Genomic DNA, 24,168 nt, shown 5'->3' on the forward strand with positions numbered 1-24,168 from the left:
TATTGAACACCTTGTTGTAGAATTCCTAGATTCTAAATTCTCATAAATAGTTAGAAATAGCAAAGCGCTCCTTTCTAACCCTTTCCAATGCACAATTCAAGACAAGCGCTCTAAATTATCCACAAGAAGAAAATAAACGGAGAAATCAACAAGGATTGAATAAATTAACACAAGCGGTCTAATTTCTTCAATAATATTATTCCCTCTTCAAGTTATCAACCAAAAGCATGCATCAATAACCTAAAGTTGCTACTTTGGAAAGATTAATTAGATGCAAGCGAATCCAATAATTCTAACCTAGCAATTGATTAAAGCAAATCATGAAATTAATTCAAGGAACAATATATATTCAATAGATATTAAGAGAAGAAAGATCTCACAATTCGTAGCTAAAAGCTTCAATCTTTAACCAAGAATCCGGAAGATTAAGCTTCCATGGATTCTAATTCCAAAACAAAGAATTCTGAAAATTCCAAGAAAACCCTAGAAAGCTTTTTTTTCTCAAAACTTCATTCTCCTCTCCTCCCCTCTAAACTTAATTAAAACTAAGCTATTTATATGTTTCTATATTTTAATAACATAACACAATAATAATAATAAAATAATATCCAAACACGTGCCAAAACAAAGCCAAAATTGCTGAAAAAGAAGCCAAAAATTGCGCAAAAAACTGAGATTGCCGCTGCCAGCTGCTCTGGACCCGCTGGCAGCGGCTCTGGCAGCCTTGGAAGCCTTCGTATGCTGGAATAGCAGCTGCCAGCGGCTCTGGCCAGCTGCCAGCTGCCCTGGCAGCAATTCACTACTGTTTTTTCCTTCTTCCTTGCTTTGAACCTTCTTCTAGCTTCTTCAAACTTGCTTTCTTGCCTCCTTGTGAATCAACAAGCCATGCTTCATACACTCTCAAATCATCATCCAAGGTCCGCCTACTCATAGTACTCTTCACTTCATTCCCGAGCTCAACTCACTCACTTTCACTCATAATTTCCCTCTTTTGCACATAAATGGGACGATGAGTCAAAACTCACAAAAGCTAACAAAAGTACATATAAAGCATCAAAACACACCCTAAAATGCTTCTCTCAACCCATGATAAGAAGGCTTATCAAATTCCCCCATGCTTGAACCTTTACTCGCCCTCGAGTAAACTTAGAGAATAAAAAACATCCTCCTCACTAAGGTTCAAAACAGAAGATGGTGGAATCAAACTAGCTCTACGCACTCAAACTCAACAAAACATCCTAGTACTTATCAACCAATCACAATCACACTCCCCCATACTTCACACTTTGAATCTCCCTTTTTTCTTATTTATCAATTCATCCCCAAAATCAACTTGGAACGATAAACGCATAGCCATGAGTATGAATATTCTCAACCTCCTAAAGAAATGAAATTTTTGATAAAATTGGGCAAACAAAAACTCAACTTAACCAAAAATCTCATAAAAACACTTCCACATTCAAGAGTGAAAACAAACAACTCATGCTCTCAAATTCCTAAGATGATCAACAAATTCCCCCAAAATCTCAACTATCTCCCAAAATCACCAAGATGAAACCTACCCCAACACCTCCTTATATCTCCTCCCCTTATGACACCGACTCCGGCAAATAGATGCGAAATTTCCTTGAAGAATCAAATTCATGAACATTTCTCTCTTTTTTCTCTCATTTTGCCTAGGAGCCCTTTCGGGTTTTCATCCTAGCCTCTCATCTTTTTCCAAATCTCACTTTCTCACCCACTCATTAGCCACTTTTTTGCTTAGGTCGCCCTTTCGGGTTTTCAACCTAACCGGGCCCCCATTTTTGCCTAAGCCGCCTTTTCAGGTTTTCGACTTAGCGGGTTTCTTTTTCTTTTTTTCCTTCTTTTTTTTTTTTTTTTTTTTTCTTTTCATTTTTCTGTTTTTTTTTTTTCAAGCTTGCTTCATTGAACCACAATTAAGATAGTTATACAAAACATGAAATCAAAATAACTATACAAAATTCAAAGAATATATGCAAGAATTTCTTCCCCCCCCTACTTGAATGAAGCATTGTCCTCGATGCAAGAACAACTACAATGAAACCAAAAATAAGGGAAAAGGAAGAGAATCGTTACCATCTCAATGAGAGGGACCTCCAGAGCCAGAAGAGCCGGCATCGCCCCGAGAAGCACGCCTCTCGGAACGACGCAAAGCACGGGATGCCAAATGATCCATGAACGCCTCAGTTGGAGGCTCATACTGCGGATACTGAGTGGTGTAAAACCGACTCATGCTTCTTTGATATGCAAGCAGCTCCTGCATCCCATCGCACACCTCCTCTAGTCTATCATCCACATCAGCCCTCCATCGAGGCCAATCATCGTGCTGCACTCCAGCAGCATCCTCACCCCCTTCCTCATCAACAAACTCTCCGCCCATATGAACATCGGGATTCTCCTCTCCCATGTTCTCAACTATGATTTCAGCATCTCCCAAATAAGGAGCAACATCCGGGTCGGGCGGAAGGAAAAAGTCTGCAGCAGTAGGGCCAAAAGGTAATGCTCGTCCCTCGGGACGAGGAAGTCTCAAATAGTTCAAACCCTGCGGTCCATATCGCCAGAAATAACTACCGGCGACGGGGGAACGCGATAATAAACCGGTCTTGACCAGAGTCATGATGTTATATGTCAAGTATGTCGAGTCTACTGGCACAAGATCCTCAGGGGGTGGAACATTCAAATAACAGGCTAGCAAAGAGACCATGCCACCCATACTAATATGGCCACTGGAGTTGGACTTCACCTTTACACAACTATCAACAAAAATCTCCACCCAATTGGGCGTACCGACACCTTCAGGGGTCATCGCCCACAAATACGACAATGTGACTTTGGGGACCTTAGTGGCCTCCCCTTGGCATAGAATAGTGGACGATATAAACCTATGCACCAGTCTAAGGCATGGGTGGGTGATTTTGAAGCTATGATCACCATGAGGGTCAACTTCACAACCAGTTATAGCCCTCCAAAATGTTCGGGACGAGTACGTGCTATAATCACCCCAACGGTTCACCAATGGGGTGCATCCCAACCAAATGCCATACGCAAATCATCATAAGACATCACATAATTCCTATTGTTCAAATTAAAGGATATTTGTTCACGTCCTTTAGTAAGCGTTGAAAGGAATTCATATGTATACCTGACATAGGTGGGAGCGCATTTGGTCATGAAATTCTCGAGACCCACGTTCCTTAGCAAGAGCCGCACTCCTTCCTCCATCTCTAGCTCTTGTAGAGCTTCTAAGTCAAAGAACTTGGTGCATTGCACCGTTCGTCGGGGTTGTTGAAGCTTAGTCCATACGCCCTTCTCCTTGGAATGCAACCGAACACCCATGAAACCATCCCCTTGAGGCAATGGAGGTGCCTCCCCTTGACTTGAAGAAGCCCCTTGCCTCTTGCCCCTTGAGGGTCTTGATGGAGATGATTCTTTAGACCTCTTGTTGTCTCTACCCATGGCTATAAAAAGGAATATGTTCACTTGCACCTTCACCTTCACCTTAGGTGAAATTGTGATGGGAATTGAGAATTTGATGAAAGATGAAGATTTGGGAAAGGGAAATTGGTAGGAATTTGGTATAATTGGAGTAGGGGAATGAATGAGTAGAGAGAAGGAGAAGAAAAGGAGTAAGGGTTTATGTGAATTGGGGGATAATGAAGTTGGAGTTTGGAAAAGGGGAAATAAGGGGAAAAAAAAATCGGGGAGAGCTGTAGGAGCCGCTGGTAGCGGCTTGAGGCCCGCTGCCAGCGGCTCTGGCAGATTTTGGTGTTTTTTTTTTTTTTTTTTTTTTTTTTTTTTTTTTATTTTTGTTTTTTTTTTTTTTTTTTTATTTTTTTTTTTTTTTTGTTTTTTTTTTTTTTTTTTTTTTTTTACGTAGAGGGGGGCCCGCTGGCAGCGGCTCAGGAGCAGCTACCAGCGGCTGGGACAGAAACAAAGGGGTTGGGCTGCAAGAAGACCCGCTGGTAGCGGCTGCAGAGCAGCTGCCAGCGGCTTCTGCAGGGAAGGCCCCTTTGTTTATGTTTTGCTCTGTTTTTGCTGCGTTTCGCGCATAAAAATTGCTCCCAAGGCCTCCACCTACACAAAAACAATAAAAACACTCTTCACATCACACGAAAAAAATAAAACTAAACTACGAAAAGTAATGGGGAAGAGTTTTCGATCGGGTTGCCTCCCGATTAGCGCCTTTGTTTTACGTCGTTGGCTCGACGCGGCTCATCCCACTTCGCTACTCCATTGATGGCTCGTAGAGATCGATGCTCTCCACGTTCTCGGTTTTGAAACCCTCGAAGTAGGGTTTGAGCCTTTGTCCATTGACTTTGAAAACCTTATCGGTCTCGGGGCTTTGAATTTCAACTGCTCCATGCGGATATACATTCACCACTTGAAAAGGGCCCTCCCAACGGGACCGAAGTTTTCCCGGAAATAATCTAAGTCGGGATTGATATAGGAGTACTTTGTCACCGACTTTAAACTCCTTCCGCGTGATCATTCGATCATGCCATAGCTTGGTCTTTGCTTTATAAATATCTGCATTCTCATAGGACTCAAGCCGGATCTCCTCTAGTTCTTGGAGTTGCAATTTCCGATGTTCACCTGCTTCATCCATTTGCATGTTGAATGACTTAACCGCCCAATATGCTTTATGCTCAAGCTCAACCGGTAGATGGCACGGTTTTCCGAAGACAAGGCGGTAAGGGGACATCCCGATAGGTGTTTTGTATGCGGTGCGGTACGCCCATAGAGCATCCTCCAACCTCAAACTCCAATCCTTCCTATCCGGATTCACCGTTTTCTGCAGAATTGACTTCACCTCTCTATTGGACACCTCGGCTTGCCCATTGGTTTGTGGGTGATAAGCCGTGGAGATTTTGTGGTGAACAGAGTACTTCCTCAACAAAGCACTCACTGTACGGTTGCAAAAGTGTGTTCCACGGTCACTTATCAACGCCCTTGGGATTCCAAACCTAGAAAATATGTAAGCTTTGATAAAACCTGAAACCACTTTAGAGTCATCAGTCCTAGTGGGTATTGCTTCCACCCACTTCGACACATAATCACAAGCAAGAAGTATATAAGTAAAACCGTAAGAAATAGGGAATGGTCCCATGAAATCTATACCCCAAACATCGAATATTTCACAATATAGAAGAGAGGATTGGGGCATTTCACTTTTCTGGGAAATGTTACCTACTCTCTGGCAATTATCACAGGATTTACAAAATCCATAGGAATCTCGAAACAAACTTGGCCAGTAAAAACCACAGTCGAGAACCTTCCTTGCTGTGCGTTTGGCTCCAAAGTGTCCTCCACAAGCATGAGAATGACAGAAGGTGAGAATGGGGATCACCTCATTTTCGGGAATGCATCTGCGAATGATTTGATCGGAGCAGAACTTCCATAAGTATGGATCATCCCATGCATAGTACTTCGCATCAGTTCGAAGCTTGTCCTTTTGAGACTTTGTGAAACCTGGAGGAAACTGTTGAGAAACCAGAAAATTCACAATGTTAGCAAACCAAGGGCGCAAAACCTTAAGAGCAAATAGAGATTCATCCGGAAATTCTCCTAGGATTTGATATTGGAATGATGGTTGATCAACAATATGGGTCAAACGACTCAAATGATCAGCAACTAGATTTTCCGCGCCTATCTTGTCCTTGATTTCTAACTCAAACTCACATAAGAGCAGAATCCATCTTATTAGTCTTGGTTTGGCCTCTTTCTTCGTCATCAAGTGGCGAAGAGCTGCATGATCAGTGAAAACAATTACTTTAGTACCAAGCAAATAAGATCGAAACTTTTCTAGAGCAAATACTACAGCTAACAACTCTTTTTCTGTGGTAGTGTAGTTTCGTTGGGCTGAATTGAGGGTCATTGAGGCATAATAGATCACATGAGATGCCCTCCCTACTTTCTGGCCTAAAACAGCTCCAACTGCATAATCACTCGCATCACACATTATCTCAAATGGTCGAGACCAATCTGGGGCTTGAATGATAGGGGCAGAAATGAGCTTAGCCTTCAATTCGTCGAAAGCCTTCTTGCAATCATCATCAAAGTGGAATTTCACATCTTTCTGCAGCAATTTGCACATAGCATTTGCAAGCTTTGAGAATCCCTCAATGAACCTACGATAGAAACCTGCATGGCCAAGAAAAGAACGCACTTCACGCACATTAGTAGGATAAGGGAGAGACTGAATAGTGTCAATCTTAGCCTTATCAACCTCAATACCTCTAGAAGAAACTACATGACCTAACACAATGCCCTGTTGGACCATAAAATGACATTTCTCAGAATTCAAGACAAGGTTAGAGTCAATACATCTTTTGAGGACCATAGATAAGTGATGCAAGCATTTATCAAAAGAATCACCATACACAGTGAAATCATCCATAAATACCTCCATGAAATGCTCAACAAACTCAGAAAAGATGCTCATCATGCATCTCTGAAAGGTTGCAGGTGCATTACATAGGCCAAAAGGCATACGGCGATAAGCAAATGTGCCAAAAGGACATGTAAAAGTTGTCTTTTCCTGATCTTCAGGTGCAATGGGCACTTGAAAGTACCCAGAATACCCATCAAGGAAACAGTAATAAGATTTCCCTGCAAGTCTTTCAATCATTTGGTCAATAAAAGGTAAAGGGAAATGGTCTTTCCTAGTTACTGCATTCAACCTACGATAATCAATGCAAACTCGCCAACCATTTTGAACTCTAGTAGGAACCATTTCACCCTGTTGATTTTCTACCACAGTCACACCACTTTTCTTAGGAACCACCTGCGTAGGACTGACCCATTTACTATCAGATATAGGAAATATCATTCCTACTTGCAATAATTTTATGATCTCCTTCTTTACCACGTCCATCATGGGGGGATTTAGGCGACGCTGAGGTTGCCTCACAGGTTTGGCATCATCTTCTAACAGAATACGATGCATGCAAGTGGATGGACTTATTCCCTTAATGTCTGCAATGGTCCATCCAATAGCTAACTTGTGCTCTTTCAGCACTGTCACCAACTTGTCCTCTTGCTCCTTGGTCAATTTGCTTGAAATTATAACAGGTAAAGTATCGTTCTGACCAAGGAACACATATTTCAAATGATCAGGCAGTGGTTTTAGCTCCACCTGGGGTGCCTGCAAAACAGAAGGTAAGAGTTTATCAGTAGGCACTGTCAATGGGGTAGGTGTCGAACCTGGTGGTCTAAGTGGAAGCTTGGAATGACCATTCAACTCTGCTACCATCATCTGCACACTATTAGGCAAAGGAATATCCAAACAATCAGCAGATAAATCATTAGAAATGGAAGTGAGGAGCGCATCCTCGCCCTCAACATTGAAGACATCCTGCACTATAGGATCAATGATATCAATGGAACACAAAGAATGAGTGTCAACAGGGTATTTCATGGAATCATAGATGTTATACACAATTTCTTGTCCATCAAACTCCATAGTCAAAGAACCAGTAAAAACATCAATTTTAGTCCTAGCAGTTTTCAAGAAAGGTCTTCCTAACAAGATGGGTACTGCTTGTCTATCATGTTCCATATCAAGCACATAAAAATCAGCAGGAAAAATTAGTTCATCAACTTTCACAAGCACATCTTCCACTACTCCCTTAGGATAAACATTTGATCTATCAGCTAATTGAATCACTACCCCGGTGTCATGTAAGGGTCCAAGTTCCAAAGATTTGAACAGTGAATATGGAATAACATTAATTGATGCACCCAAATCCAACATTGCTCTATGAAAAGTGGTGTCCCCTATTGTAACTGGAACAGTAAACATACCAGGGTCACTGCATTTTTCAGGAAGTTTCTTTTGGAAAACTGCAGAAACATGAGCACTGACTTTCACTTTTTCCTTCCCTCCTAACCTGTGCTTCCTCTTAATAGTACAAAGTTCTTTCAAAAATTTAGCGAATCGAGGAACACTCTTTATTAAATTCAAAAGGGGAATGTTTACCTCACACTTGCTGAATGTTTCATAGATATCTTTGTCCTTCTCATACCTCTTCGTTTCTTTCAAAGCTTCAGGAAAAGGTGGTGTGGGTTCATAAGATGGAAAAGTGGGAGGATTTGCTACAGCTTCATGTTCCACTTCCTTCTCCTCAGCTCCAATCAACTCTTCAGCCCTCTTAGTTGCAATTTCAGTCTCTTTCAGCTCCTTGCCATTTCTCAATGTAATAGCGTTGGCTTGTTGCTTAGGATTCAACTCCGTTTGAGATGGAAGTTTTCCCGAATCCTTAGCTTCAAGTCTGCTCACTGCACTTGAAATTTGACTCACTTGACTTTCCAAATTCTGAATACTGGATTTGGTCTCTTGCTGGAATTGCACCATGTTTTGCTGCATAGTAGAAACATTAGAAGTTAGTGATCTAATCATTTCATCAGTTGACATATTACTCGAATTTGAGCTTTGGCCCTGAGGTTTGGCTAATGGTGCCCTATATTGCTGATATTGCTGCTGGCCTTGAGCATTTTGCTGTTGTTGTTGGTTCCCCTGGGAATTCCCATATCTCAAATTTGGATGATCCCTCCATCCTGGATTGTATGTATTCGAATATGGATCATATCTTCTCTGAGGACCTTGCCCTTGGAAACCCATTGCATTGGCCTGCTCATTCTGTTCCTCTTGTAATTGAGGACATGCATCAGTGGGATGTCCTGTGGAGGTGCATAAACCACAAGCATTCAGTTGCTGTGGATTCCTTGAGTTCACCATGAACTCACGCATCATAGAAGTCAAATCAGCTACTTGACTCTCTAACTCAGTTGTATTTGAATTTGCTGCATTCACCCGGCGCGTGGGAGTTCTCTGACTGAACTGCCTAGAATTCTCTGCTAGCTCTGCAATCAGCCTAGTTGCATCTCCTGGAGTCTTATTCACTAGCCCTCCACCAGTTGCTGCATTCACCATCCTCAAATCATCATCTGTTAGACCTCCATAGAAGTATAGGATGAGGTCTTGATCGGAATACCCATGGTACGGACAACTAGCACACAATCTCTTGAATCTCTCCCAATACTCATACAAGGACTCATCTTCCTTCTGATCCACATTGCTGATAGCTTTCTTAAGGCTTGCAGAAATAGTGGCTGGGTAATACTTCTCTAAGAAACACTTCTTCAAACCTGCCCAATTTGTTATGCTCCCTGGGGGAAGATAGTAAAACCAATCCTTCGCTACATCTTTGAGAGAAAAAGGAAATGCTCTCAACTGAATTTGCTCATCAGTCATCCCAATCGGTTTCATGCTAGTACATACCACATGAAATTCTGCCAGATGTTTATTTGGATCTTCACCCTTCATGCCATGGAATGCCGGCAATAGATGAATTAGACCAGATTTGATCTCAACATTAGCACCTTCCTCCAACTGCTGATATGCGATGCACAACGGCTGTTGGTTCAAGTTAGGAGCTGTTAGCTCTCTCAGTGTTCGATTTTCTGCCATCACTTCCTCTTCTTTAATGTTGAAGATGTATGTTGATTCACTGGGGTTTGTTCTTGCCTCTCTTCGCGACCTGGAAATATTTCTTTCAATTTCTGGATCAAACTGCAAAACTTCTTTGTTAGCAGAACGGGTACTTATCATACCCTAGCGAACAAACAAAGAAAAAATATCTAAGAACAATCCTAAAATAAATTCTACTAAGATAAACAATTAAACGGTAACGCCTAAGTCCCCGGCAACGGCGCCAAAATTTGGTGTGCCTCAGTCGTATGCAACCAAAAATATCACAACTAAGCTAACTGCAAATAAACGTAGTTAGGGAAGTCGAGTTCGAATCCACAGGGAAAAAGGGACTAATAACTGGAAACCTAAGTGGAAATACTCTAGGACGGTAGTAACCTAAGTAACGAGGGGGGTTTTCACGAGCAATGATGATAAATGAACTAAGTAAGAACAACGAACGTAATGAATAGGTAATCAATGAGAAGAACGGTCTTGGTTATGCGAAATCCACTAATGAACATACAAATTGATCATAGAAGTCTCCTCAATCAAGCTCTATTGAACACCTTGTTGTAGAATTCCTAGATTCTAAATTCTCATAAATAGTTAGAAATAGCAAAGCGCTCCTTTCTAACCCTTTCCAATGCACAATTCAAGACAAGCGCTCTAAATTATCCACAAGAAGAAAATAAACGGAGAAATCAACAAGGATTGAATAAATTAACACAAGCGGTCTAATTTCTTCAATAATATTATTCCCTCTTCAAGTTATCAACCAAAAGCATGCATCAATAACCTAAAGTTGCTACTTTGGAAAGATTAATTAGATGCAAGCGAATCCAATAATTCTAACCTAGCAATTGATTAAAGCAAATCATGAAATTAATTCAAGGAACAATATATATTCAATAGATATTAAGAGAAGAAAGATCTCACAATTCGTAGCTAAAAGCTTCAATCTTTAACCAAGAATCCGGAAGATTAAGCTTCCATGGATTCTAATTCCAAAACAAAGAATTCTGAAAATTCCAAGAAAACCCTAGAAAGCTTTTTTTTCTCAAAACTTCATTCTCCTCTCCTCCCCTCTAAACTTAATTAAAACTAAGCTATTTATATGTTTCTATATTTTAATAACATAACACAATAATAATAATAAAATAATATCCAAACACGTGCCAAAACAAAGCCAAAATTGCTGAAAAAGAAGCCAAAAATTGCGCAAAAACTGAGATTGCCGCTGCCAGCTGCTCTGGACCCGCTGGCAGCGGCTCTGGCAGCCTTGGAAGCCTTCGTATGCTGGAATAGCAGCTGCCAGCGGCTCTGGCCAGCTGCCAGCTGCCCTGGCAGCAATTCACTACTGTTTTTTCCTTCTTCCTTGCTTTGAACCTTCTTCTAGCTTCTTCAAACTTGCTTTCTTGCCTCCTTGTGAATCAACAAGCCATGCTTCATACACTCTCAAATCATCATCCAAGGTCCGCCTACTCATAGTACTCTTCACTTCATTCCCGAGCTCAACTCACTCACTTTCACTCATAATTTCCCTCTTTTGCACATAAATGGGACGATGAGTCAAAACTCACAAAAGCTAACAAAAGTACATATAAAGCATCAAAACACACCCTAAAATGCTTCTCTCAACCCATGATAAGAAGGCTTATCAAAAGCTAATTGAATCAAATGAAAATCAAACACATCAAAACAAACCTAATTGAATCAAATGAAAGTCAAACACATTCAAACAAACCTAATTGAATCAAATGAAAGTCAAACACATTAAAACAAAGTTTCTGAGTCAAATTAAAGTCAAATGCATTAACAAAGCTAATTGAATCAAACGAAAGTCAAATCCATTCTACAAAGCTAATAGAATCAAATGAAAGTTAAACACATTCTAACAAAGCTAATTGAATCCAATGAAAGTCAAACACATTCAAATAAAGCTTTTTAAATCAAATTAAATTCTAATGCATTCAACAAAGCTAAATGAATCAAGTGAAATTCAAATGCATTCTACAAAGCTAATTGAATCAACTGAATGTTAAACACATTCAAACATAGCTAATTTAATCCAATGAAAGCCAAACACAATCAAATAAATCTTTTTGAATCAAGTTAAAGTCTAATGCATTCAACAAAGCTAATTGAATCAAATGAAAGTCAAACCCATTAAAACAAAGCTTTTGGAATAATATGAATGTCAAATGCATTCTACAAAGCTAATTGAATCCAATGAAAGTCTAATGCATTCAATAAAGCTAATTGAACCAAATGAAAGTCAAGCACATTCAAACAAAGCTAATTGAATCAAATGTAAGTCAAACACATTCAAACAAAGCTTTTTGGATCAAATTTAAGTTAAACACATTCAAATAAAGCTAATTAAATCAAATGAAAGTCAAACACATTCAAACAAGCTTTAAGACAAAAATGCAAGCAAAATGCATTCAATTATGCTAATTGAATCAAATGAATGTCAAACACATGCAAACAAAGCTTTTTAAATCAAATGAAAGTCAAATGCATTCAAACGAAGCTAATTGAATCAAATGAAAGTCAAACACAATCAAACAAAGCTAATTGAATAAAATGAAAGCCAAATGCATTCAACAATGCTAATTGAATCAAATTAAAGTAAAACACATTCAAACAAAGCTAATTGAATCAAATGAAAGTCAAACACATTCAAACAAGCTTTATGACTCAAATGCAAGCCAAATGCATTCAATTATGCTAATTGAATCAAATGAAAGTCAAACACATTCAAACAAAGCTAATTAAATTAAATGGAAGTCAAACACATTCAAACAAAGCTAATTAAATCAAATGAAAGTCAAACACATTGAAACAAAGCTTTTTTAATAAAATGAAAGTCAAATGCATTCAACAAAGCTAAATGAATAAAGTGAAATTCAAATGCATTCTACAAAGCTAATTGAATCAAATCAACGTTAAACACATTCAAACATAGCTAATTTAATCCAATGAAAGCCAAACACAATCAAAGAAATCGTTTTGAATCAAGCTAAAGTCTAATGCATTCAACAAAGCTAATTGAATCAAATGAAAGTCAAACTCATTTAAACAAAGATTTGGAATAATATGAATGTCAAATGCATTCTACAAAGCTAATTGAATCCAATGAAAGTCTAATGCATTCAATAAAGCTAATTGAACCAAATAAGTCAAACACATTCAAACAAAGCTAATTGAATCAAATGAAAGTCAAACACATTTAAACAAAGCTTTTTGGATCAAATTTAAGTTAAACACATTCAAACAAAGCTAATTAAATCAAATGAAAGTCAAACACATTCAAACAATCTTTATGACTAAAATGCAAGCCAAATGCATTCAATTATGCTAATTGAATCAAATGAAAGTCAAACACATTCAAACAAAGCTTTTTAAATAAAATGAAAGTCAAATGCATTCAAACAAAGCTAATAGAATCAAATGAAAGTAAAACACATTCAAACAAAGCTAACTGAATCAAATGAAAGTCAAACACATTCAAACAAGCTTTATGACTCAAATGCAAGCCAAATGCATTCAATTATGCTAATTGAATCAAATGAAAGTCAAACACATTCAAACAAAGCTAATTAAATTAAATGGAAGTCAAACTCATTCAAACAAAGCTTTTTGAGTTATATTGAAGTCTAATACATTTAACCAAGCTAATTGAATCAAATGAGGGTCAAATGCATTCTACAAAGCTAATTGAATCAAATGAAAATCAAACACATCAAAACAAACCTAATTGAATCAAATGAAAGTCAAACACATTCAAACAAACCTAATTGAATCAAATGAAAGTCAAACACATTAAAACAAAGTTTCTGAGTCAAATTAAAGTCAAATGCATTCAACAAAGCTAATTGAATCAAACGAAAGTCAAATCCATTCTACAAAGCTAATAGAATCAAATGAAAGTTAAACACATTCTAACAAAGCTAATTGAATCCAATGAAAGTCAAACACATTCAAATAAAGCTTTTTAAATCAAATTAAATTCTAATGCATTCAATAAAGCTAAATGAATCAAGTGAAATTCAAATGCATTCTACAAAGCTAATTGAATCAACTGAACGTTAAACACATTCAAACATAGCTAATTTAATCCAATGAAAGCCAAACACAATCAAACAAATCTTTTTGAATCAAGTTAAAGTCTAATGCATTCAACAAATCCAATTGAATCAAATGAAAGTCAAACACATTCAAACAAAGCTTTTTGGATCAAATTTAAGTTAAACACATTCAAACAAAGCTAATTAAATCAAATGAAAGTCAAACACATTCAAACAAGCTTTATGACTAAAATGCAAGCCAAATGCATTCTATTATGGTAATTGAATCAAATTAAAGTCAAACACATTCGAACAAAGCTTTTTAAATCAAATGAAAGTCAAATGCATTCAAACAAAGCTAATTGAATCAAATGAAAGTCAAACACAATCAAACAAAGCTAATTGAATAAAATAAAAGACAAATGCATTCAACAATGCTAATTGAATCAAATGAAAGTAAAACACATTCAAACAAAGCTAATTGAATCAAATTAAAGTCAAACACATTCAAACAAGCTTTATGACTCAAATGCAAGCCAAATGCATTCAATTATGCTAATTGAATCAAATGAAAGTCAAACACATTCAAACAAAGCTAATTAAATTAAATGGAAGTCAAACACATTCAAACAAAGCTTTTTGAATCAAATTAAAGTCAAATGCATTCAACAAAGCTAATTGAATAAAATGAAAGTCAAATGCATTCTACAAAGCTAATTGAATCAAATGAAAGTCAAACACACATTCAAACAAAGCTAATTGAATCAAATAAAAGTCAAACACATTCAAACAAAGCTTTTTGGATCAAATTTAAGTTAAACACATTCAAACAAAGCTAATTAAATCAAATGAAAGTAAAACACATTCAAACAAGCTTTATGACTAAAATGCAAGCCAAATGCATTCAATTATGCTAATTGAATGAAATGAAAGTCAAACACATTCAAACAAAGCTTTTTAAATAAAATGAAAGTCAAATGCATTCAAACAAAGCTAATTGAATCAAATGAAAGTCAAACACAATCAAACAAAGGTAATTGAATAAAATGAAAGCCAAATGCATTCAACAATGCTAATTGAATCAAATGAAAGTAACACACATTCAAACAAAGCTAATTGAATCAAATGAAAGTCAAACACATTCAAACAAGCTTTATGACTCAAATGCAAGCCAAATGCATTCAATTATGCTAATTGAATCAAATGAAAGTCAAACACATTCAAACAAAGCTAATTAAATTAAATGGAAGTCAAACTCATTCAAACAAAGCTTTTTGAGTTATATTGAAGTCTAATACATTCAACAAAGCTAATTGAATCAAATGAGGGTCAAATGCATTCTACAAAGGTAATTGAATCAAATGAAAGTCAAGCACATCAAAACAAAAGCTAATTGAATTAAATGAAAGTCAAACACAATCAAACAAACCTAATTGAATCAAATGAAAGTCAAACACATTAAAACAAAGTTTTTGAGTCAAATTAAAGTCAAATACATTCAACAAAGCTAATTGAATCAAACGAAAGTCAAATGCATTCTACAAAGCTAATAGAATCAAATGAAAGTTAAACACATTCTAACAAAGCTAATTGAATCCAATGAAAGTCAAACACATTCAAATAAAGCTTTTTAAATCAAATTAAAGTCTAATGCATTCAACAAATGTAATTGAATCAAATTAAAGTCAAACACATTCAAACAAGACTTATGAATCAAATTTAAGTCAAACACAATCAAACAGAGCTAATTAAATCAAATTAAAGTCAAACCCATTCAAACAAAGCTTTTTGAATAAAATTAATGTCAAATGCATTCTACAAAGCTAATTAAGTCAATTAAAAGTGAAACACATTCAAACAAAGCTAATTGGATCAAATGAAAGTCAAACACATTCAAACAAAGCTAATTGAATAAAATGAAAGTCAAATGCATTCTACAAAGCTAATTAAATAAAATGAAAGTCAAACACATTCAAACAAAGCTTTTTGAATCAAATTAAAGTCAAATGCATTCAACAAAGCTAATTGAATAAAACGAAAGTCAAATGCATTCTACAAAGCTAAATGAATCAAATGAAAGTCAAACATATTAAAAAAGGTAATTGAATCAAATTAAAGGCAAACACATTCAAACAAGACTTATGAATCATATTTAAGTCAAACACAATCAAACAGAGCTAATTAAATCAAATTAAAGTCAAACCCATTCAAACAAAGCTTTTTGAATAAAATTAATGTCAGATGCATTCTACAAAGCTAGTTAAATCAATTAAAAGTGAAACACATTGAAACAAAGCAAATTGGATCAAATGAAAGTCAAACACATTCAAACAAAGCTAATTTAATCAAATGAAAGTCAAATGCATTGTACAAAGCTAATTAAATCAAATGAAAGTCAAACACATTCAAACAAAGCTTTTTGAATCAAATTAAAGTCAAATGCATTCAACAAAGCTAATTGAATAAAATGAAAGTCAAATGCATTCTACAAAGCTAATTAAATCAAATGAAAGTCAAACACACATTCAAAGAAAGCTAATTGAATCAAATAAAAGTCAAACACATTCAAACAAAGCTTTTTGGATCAAATTTAAGTTAAACACATTCAAACAAAGCTAATTAAATCAAATGAAAGTAAAACACATTCAAACAAGCTTTAAGACAAAAATGCAAGCAAAATGCATTCAATTATGCTAATTGAATCAAATGAATGTCAAACACATGCAAACAAAGCTTTTTAAATCAAATGAAAGTCAAATGCATTCAAACGAAGCTAATTGAATCAAATGAAAGTCAAACACAATCAAACAAAGCTAATTGAATAAAATGAAAGCCAAATGCATTCAACAATGCTAATTGAATCAAATTAAAGTAAAACACATTCAAACAAAGCTAATTAAATTAAATGGAAGTCAAACACATTCAAACAAAGCTAATTAAATCAAATGAAAGTCAAACACATTGAAACAAAGCTTTTTTAATAAAATGAAAGTCAAATGCATTCAACAAAGCTAAATGAATAAAGTGAAATTCAAATGCATTCTACAAAGCTAATTGAATCAAATCAACGTTAAACACATTCAAACATAGCTAATTAATCCAATGAAAGCCAAACACAATCAAAGAAATCGTTTTGAATCAAGCTAAAGTCTAATGCATTCAACAAAGCTAATTGAATCAAATGAAAGTCAAACTCATTTAAACAAAGCTTTTGGAATAATATGAATGTCAAATGCATTCTACAAAGCTAATTGAATCCAATGAAAGTCTAATGCATTCAATAAAGCTAATTGAACCAAATGAAAGTCAAACACATTCAAACAAAGCTAATTGAATCAAATGAAAGTCAAACACATTCAAATAAAGCTTTTTGGATCAAATTTAAGTTAAACACATTCAAATAAAGCTAATTAAATCAAATGAAAGTCAAACACATTCAAACAAGCTTTAAGACAAAAATGCAAGCAAAATGCATTCAATTATGCTAATTGAATCAAATGAATGTCAAACACATGCAAACAAAGCTTTTTAAATCAAATGAAAGTCAAATGCATTCAAACGAAGCTAATTGAATCAAATGAAAGTCAAACACAATCAAACAAAGCTAATTGAATAAAATGAAAGCCAAATGCATTCAACAATGCTAATTGAATCAAATTAAAGTAAAACACATTCAAACAAAGCTAATTGAATCAAATGAAAGTCAAACACATTCAAACAAGCTTTATGACTCAAATGCAAGCCAAATGCATTCAATTATGCTAATTGAATCAAATGAAAGTCAAACCTATTCAAACAAAGCTAATTAAATTAAATGGAAGTCAAACACATTCAAACAAAGCTAATTAAATCAAATGAAAGTCAAACACATTGAAACAAAGCTTTTTTAATAAAATGAAAGTCAAATGCATTCAACAAAGCTAAATGAATAAAGTGAAATTCAAATGCATTCTACAAAGCTAATTGAATCAAATCAACGTTAAACACATTCAAACATAGCTAATTTAATCCAATGAAAGCCAAACACAATCAAAGAAATCGTTTTGAATCAAGCTAAAGTCTAATGCATTCAACAAAGCTAATTGAATCAAATGAAAGTCAAACTCATTTAAACAAAGATTTGGAATAATATGAATGTCAAATGCATTCTACAAAGCTAATTGAATCCAATGAAAGTCTAATGCATTCAATAAAGCTAATTGAAACAAATAAGTCAAACACATTCAAACAAAGCTAATTGAATCAAATGAAAGTCAAACACATTTAAACAAAGCTTTTTGGATCAAATTTAAGTTAAACACATTCAAACAAAGCTAATTAAATCAAATGAAAGTCAAACACATTCAAACAATCTTTATGACTAAAATGCAAGCCAAATGCATTCAATTATGCTAATTGAATCAAATGAAAGTCAAACACATTCAAACAAAGCTTTTTAAATAAAATGAAAGTCAAATGCATTCAAACAAAGCTCATAGAATCAAATGAAAGTAAAACACATTCAAACAAAGCTAACTGAATCAAATGAAAGTCAAACACATTCAAACAAGCTTTATGACTCAAATGCAAGCCAAATGCATTCAATTATGCTAATTGAATCAAATGAAAGTCAAACACATTCAAACAAAGCTAATTAAATTAAATGGAAGTCAAACTCATTCAAACAAAGCTTTTTGAGTTATATTGAAGTCTAATACATTTAACCAAGCTAATTGAATCAAATTAGGGTCAAATGCATTCTACAAAGCTAATTGAATCAAATGAAAATCAAACACATCAAAACAAACCTAATTGAATCAAATGAAAGTCAAACACATTCAAACAAACCTAATTGAATCAAATGAAAGTCAAACACATTAAAACAAAGTTTCTGAGTCAAATTAAAGTCAAATGCATTCAACAAAGCTAATTGAATCAAACGAAAGTCAAATCCATTCTACAAAGCTAATAGAATCAAATGAAAGTTAAACACATTCTAACAAAGCTAATTGAATCCAATGAAAGTCAAACACATTCAAATAAAGCTTTTTAAATCAAATTAAATTCTAATGCATTCAATAAAGCTAAATGAATCAAGTGAAATTCAAATGCATTCTACAAAGCTAATTGAATCAACTGAACGTTAAACACATTCAAACATAGCTAATTTAATCCAATGAAAGCCAAACACAATCAAACAAATCTTTTTGAATCAAGTTAAAGTCTAATGCATTCAACAAATCCAATTGAATCAAATGAAAGTCAAACACATTCAAACAAAGCTTTTTGGATCAAATTTAAGTTAAACACATTCAAACAAAGCTAATTAAATCAAATGAAAGTCAAACACATTCAAACAAGCTTTATGACTAAAATGCAAGCCAAATGCATTCTATTATGGTAATTGAATCAAATTAAAGTCAAACACATTCGAACAAAGCTTTTTAAATCAAATGAAAGTCAAATGCATTCAAACAAAGCTAATTGAATCAAATGAAAGTCAAACACAATCAAACAAAGCTAATTGAATAAAATAAAAGACAAATGCATTCAACAATGCTAATTGAATCAAATGAAAGTAAAACACATTCAAACAAAGCTAATTGAATCAAATTAAAGTCAAACACATTCAAACAAGCTTTATGACTCAAATGCAAGCCAAATGCATTCAATTATGCTAATTGAATCAAATGAAAGTCAAACACATTCAAACAAAGCTAATTAAATTAAATGGAAGTCAAACACATTCAAACAAAGCTTTTTGAATCAAATTAAAGTCAAATGCATTCAACAAAGCTAATTGAATAAAATGAAAGTCAAATGCATTCTACAAAGCTAATTGAATCAAATGAAAGTCAAACACACATTCAAACAAAGCTAATTGAATCAAATAAAAGTCAAACACATTCAAACAAAGCTTTTTGGATCAAATTTAAGTTAAACACATTCAAACAAAGCTAATTAAATCAAATGAAAGTAAAACACATTCAAACAAGCTTTATGACTAAAATGCAAGCCAAATGCATTCAATTATGCTAATTGAATGAAATGAAAGTCAAACACATTCAAACAAAGCTTTTTAAATAAAATGAAAGTCAAATGCATTCAAACAAAGCTAATTGAATCAAATGAAAGTCAAACACAATCAAACAAAGCTAATTGAATAAAATGAAAGCCAAATGCATTCAACAATGCTAATTGAATCAAATGAAAGTAACACACATTCAAACAAAGCTAATTGAATCAAATGAAAGTCAAACACATTCAAACAAGCTTTATGACTCAAATGCAAGCCAAATGCATTCAATTATGCTAATTGAATCAAATGAAAGTCAAACACATTCAAACAAAGCTAATTAAATTAAATGGAAGTCAAACTCATTCAAACAAAGCTTTTTGAGTTATATTGAAGTCTAATACATTCAACAAAGCTAATTGAATCAAATGAGGGTCAAATGCATTCTCCAAAGCTAATTGAATCAAATGAAAGTTAAGCACATCAAAACAAAAGCTAATTGAATTAAATGAAAGTCAAACACAATCAAACAAACCTAATTGAATCAAATGAAAGTCAAACACATTAAAACAAAGTTTTTGAGTCAAATTAAAGTCAAATACATTCAACAAAGCTAATTGAATCAAACGAAAGTCAAATGCATTCTACAAAGCTAATAGAATCAAATGAAAGTTAAACACATTCTAACAAAGCTAATTGAATCCAATGAAAGTCAAACACATTCAAATAAAGCTTTTTAAATCAAATTAAAGTCTAATGCATTCAACAAATGTAATTGAATCAAATTAAAGTCAAACACATTCAAACAAGACTTATGAATCAAATTTAAGTCAAACACAATCAAACAGAGCTAATTAAATCAAATTAAAGTCAAACCCATTCAAACAAAGCTTTTTGAATAAAATTAATGTCAAATGCATTCTACAAAGCTAATTAAGTCAATTAAAAGTGAAACACATTCAAACAAAGCTAATTGGATCAAATGAAAGTCAAACACATTCAAACAAAGCTAATTGAATAAAATGAAAGTCAAATGCATTCTACAAAGCTAATTAAATAAAATGAAAGTCAAACACATTCAAACAAAGCTTTTTGAATCAAATTAAAGTCAAATGCATTCAACAAAGCTAATTGAATAAAACGAAAGTCAAATGCATTCTACAAAGCTAAATGAATCAAATGAAAGTCAAACATATTAAAAAAGGTAATTGAATCAAATTAAAGGCAAACACATTCAAACAAGACTTATGAATCATATTTAAGTCAAACACAATCAAACAGAGCTAATTAAATCAAATTAAAGTCAAACCCATTCAAACAAAGCTTTTTGAATAAAATTAATGTCAGATGCATTCTACAAAGCTAGTTAAATCAATTAAAAGTGAAACACATTGAAACAAAGCAAATTGGATTAAATGAAAGTCAAACACATTCAAACAAAGCTAATTGAATCAAATGAAAGTCAAATGCATTGTACAAAGCTAATTAAATCAAATGAAAGTCAAACACATTCAAACAAAGCTTTTTGAATCAAATTAAAGTCAAATGCATTCAACAAAGCTAATTGAATAAAATGAAAGTCAAATGCATTCTACAAAGCTAATTAAATCAAATGAAAGTCAAACACACATTCAAACAAAGCTAATTGAATCAAATAAAAGTCAAACACATTCAAACAAAGCTTTTTGGATCAAATTTAAGTTAAACACATTCAAACAAAGCTAATTAAATCAAATGAAAGTAAAACACATTCAAACAAGCTTTATGACTAAAATGCAAGCCAAATGCATTCAATTATGCTAATTGAATGAAATGAAAGTCAAACACATTCAAACAAAGCTTTTTAAATAAAATGAAAGTCAAATGCATTCAAACAAAGCTAATTGAATCAAATGAAAGTCAAACACAATCAAACAAAGCTAATTGAATAAAATGAAAGCCAAATGCATTCAACAATGCTAATTGAATCAAATGAAAGTAAAACACATTCAAACAAAGCTAATTGAATCAAATGAAAGTCAAACACATTCAAACAAGCTTTATGACTCAAATGCAAGCCAAATGCATTCAATTATGCTAATTGAATCAAATGAAAGTCAAACACATTCAAACGAAGCTAAATAAATTAAATGGAAGTCAAACTCATTCAAACAAAGCTTTTTGAGTTATATTGAAGTCTAATACATTTAACAAAGCTAATTGAATCAAATGAGGGTCAAATGCATTCTACAAAGCTAATTGAATAAAATGAAAGCCAAATGCATTCAACAATGCTAATTGAATCAAATGAAAGTAAAACACATTCAAACAAAGCTAATTGAATCAAATGAAAGTCAAACACATTCAAACAAGCTTTATGACTCAAATGCAAGCCAAATGCATTCAATTATGCTAATTGAATCAAATGAAAGTCAAACACATTCAAACAAAGCTAATTAAATTTAATGGAAGTCAAACACATTCAAACAAAGCTAATTAAATAAAATGAAAGTCAAACACATTGAAACAAAGCTTTTTTAATAAAATGAAAGTCAAATGCATTCAACAAAGCTAAATGAATCAAGTGAAATTCAAATGCATTCTACAAAGCTAATTGAATCAAATCAACGTTAAACACATTCAAACATAGCTAATTTAATCCAATGAAAGCCTAACACAATCAAATAAATCTTTTTGAATCAAGTTAAAGTCTAATGCATTCAACAAAGCTAATTGAATCAAATGAAAGTCAAACCCATTTAAACAAAGCTTTTGGAATATTATGAATGTCAAATGCATTCTACAAAGCTAATTGAATCCAATGAAAGTCTAATGCATTCAATAAAGCTAATTAAACCAAATGAAAGTCAAACACATTCAAACAAAGCTAATTGAATCAAATGAAAGTCAAACACATTCAAACAAAGCTTTTTGGATCAAATTTAAGTTAAACACATTCAAACAAAGCTAATTAAATCAAATGAAAGTCAAACACATTCAAACAAGCTTTATGACTAAAATGCAAGCCAAATGCATTTAATTATGCTAATTAAATCAAATGAAAGTCTAACACATTCAAACAAAGCTTTTTAAATCAAATGAAAGTCAAATGCATTCAAACAAAGCTAATTTAATCAAATGAAAGTCAATCACAATCAAACAAAGCTAATTGAATAAAATGAAAGCCAAATGCATTCAACAATGCTAATTGAATCAAATGAAAGTAAAACACATTCAAACAAAGCTAATTGAATCAAATGAAAGTCAAACACATTCAAACAAGCTTTATGACTCAAATGCAAGCCAAATGCATTCAATTATGCTAATTGAATCAAATGAAAGTCAAACACATTCAAACAAAGCTAATTAAATTAAATGGAAGTCAAACTCATTCAAACAAAGCTTTTTGAGTTATATTGAAGTCTAATACATTCAACGAAGCTAATTGAATCAAATGAGGGTCAAATGCATTCTACAAAGCTAATTGAATAAAATGAAAGCCAAACACATCAAAACAAAAGTTAATTGAATTAAATGAAAGTCAAACACATTCAAACAAACATAATTGAATCAAATGAAAGTCAAACACATTAAAACAAAGTTTTTGAGTCAAATTAAAGTCAAATACATTCAACAAAGCTAATTGAATCAAACGAAAGTCAAATGCATTCTACAAAGCTAATAGAATCAAATGAAAGTTAAACACATTCTAACAAAGCTAATTGAATCCATTGAAAGTCAAACACATTCAAATAAAGCTTTTTAAATCAAATTAAAGTCTAATGCATTCAAAAAATGTAATTGAATCAAATTAAAGTCAAACACATTCAAAGAAGACTTATGAATCAAATTTAAGTCAAACACAATCAAACAGAGCTAATTAAATCAAATTAAAGTCAAACCCATTCAAACAAAGCTTTTTGAATAAAATTAATGTCAGATGCATTCTACAATGCTAATGAAATCAATTAAAAGTGAAACACATTCAAACAAAGAAAATTGGATGAAATGAAAGTCAAACACATTCAAACAAAGCTAATTGAATCAAATGAAAGTCAAATGCATTTTACAAAGCTAATTAAATCAAATGAAAGTCAAACACATTCAAACAAAGCTTTTTGAATAAAATTAAAGTCAAATGCATTTTACAAAGCTAATTGAATAAAATGAAAGTCAAATGCATTCTACAAAGCTAATTAAATCAAATGAAAATCAAACACATTCAAACAAAGCTAATTAAATCAAATGAAAGTCAAACACATTGAAACAAAGCTTTTTTAATAAAATGAAAGTCAAATGCGTTCAACAAAGCTAAATGAATCAAGTGAAATTCAAATGCATTCTACAAAGCTAATTGAATCAACAGAACGTTAAACACATTCAAACATAGCTAATTTAATCCAATGAAAGCCAAACACAATCAAATAAATCTTTTTGAATCAAGTTAAAGTGTAATGCATTCAACAAAGCTAATTGAATCAAATGAAAGTCAAACCCATTTAAACAAAGCTTTTGGAATAATATAATTGTCAAAAGCATTCTACAAAGCTAATTGAATCCAATGAAAGTCTAATGCGTTCAATAAAGCGAATTGAACCAAATGAAAGTCAAACACATTCAAACAAAGCTAA

The 24,168-nt window shown here is 33.4% G+C and overlaps 1 protein-coding gene across 1 annotated transcript; it reads right to left on the bottom strand.

The window, feature by feature from the left end:
- Window positions 1-2,101: 2,101 nt before the first annotated feature.
- On the bottom strand, window positions 2,102-9,490 carry LOC110699000. Its single transcript, XM_021876483.1, has 6 exons — window positions 9,340-9,490; window positions 9,169-9,219; window positions 4,300-8,940; window positions 3,935-4,095; window positions 3,035-3,519; window positions 2,102-2,942 (listed from the first exon to the last, which is right to left on the bottom strand). Exons 1-6 carry the CDS (start codon window positions 9,488-9,490, stop codon window positions 2,102-2,104), a joined length of 6,330 nt encoding a protein of 2,109 aa, XP_021732175.1.
- Window positions 9,491-24,168: the final 14,678 nt, after the last annotated feature.

This window comes from Chenopodium quinoa, unplaced genomic scaffold, assembly GCF_001683475.1.
Source record: "Chenopodium quinoa cultivar QQ74 unplaced genomic scaffold, ASM168347v1, whole genome shotgun sequence".
Lineage (NCBI taxonomy): Eukaryota > Viridiplantae > Streptophyta > Magnoliopsida > Caryophyllales > Amaranthaceae > Chenopodium > Chenopodium quinoa.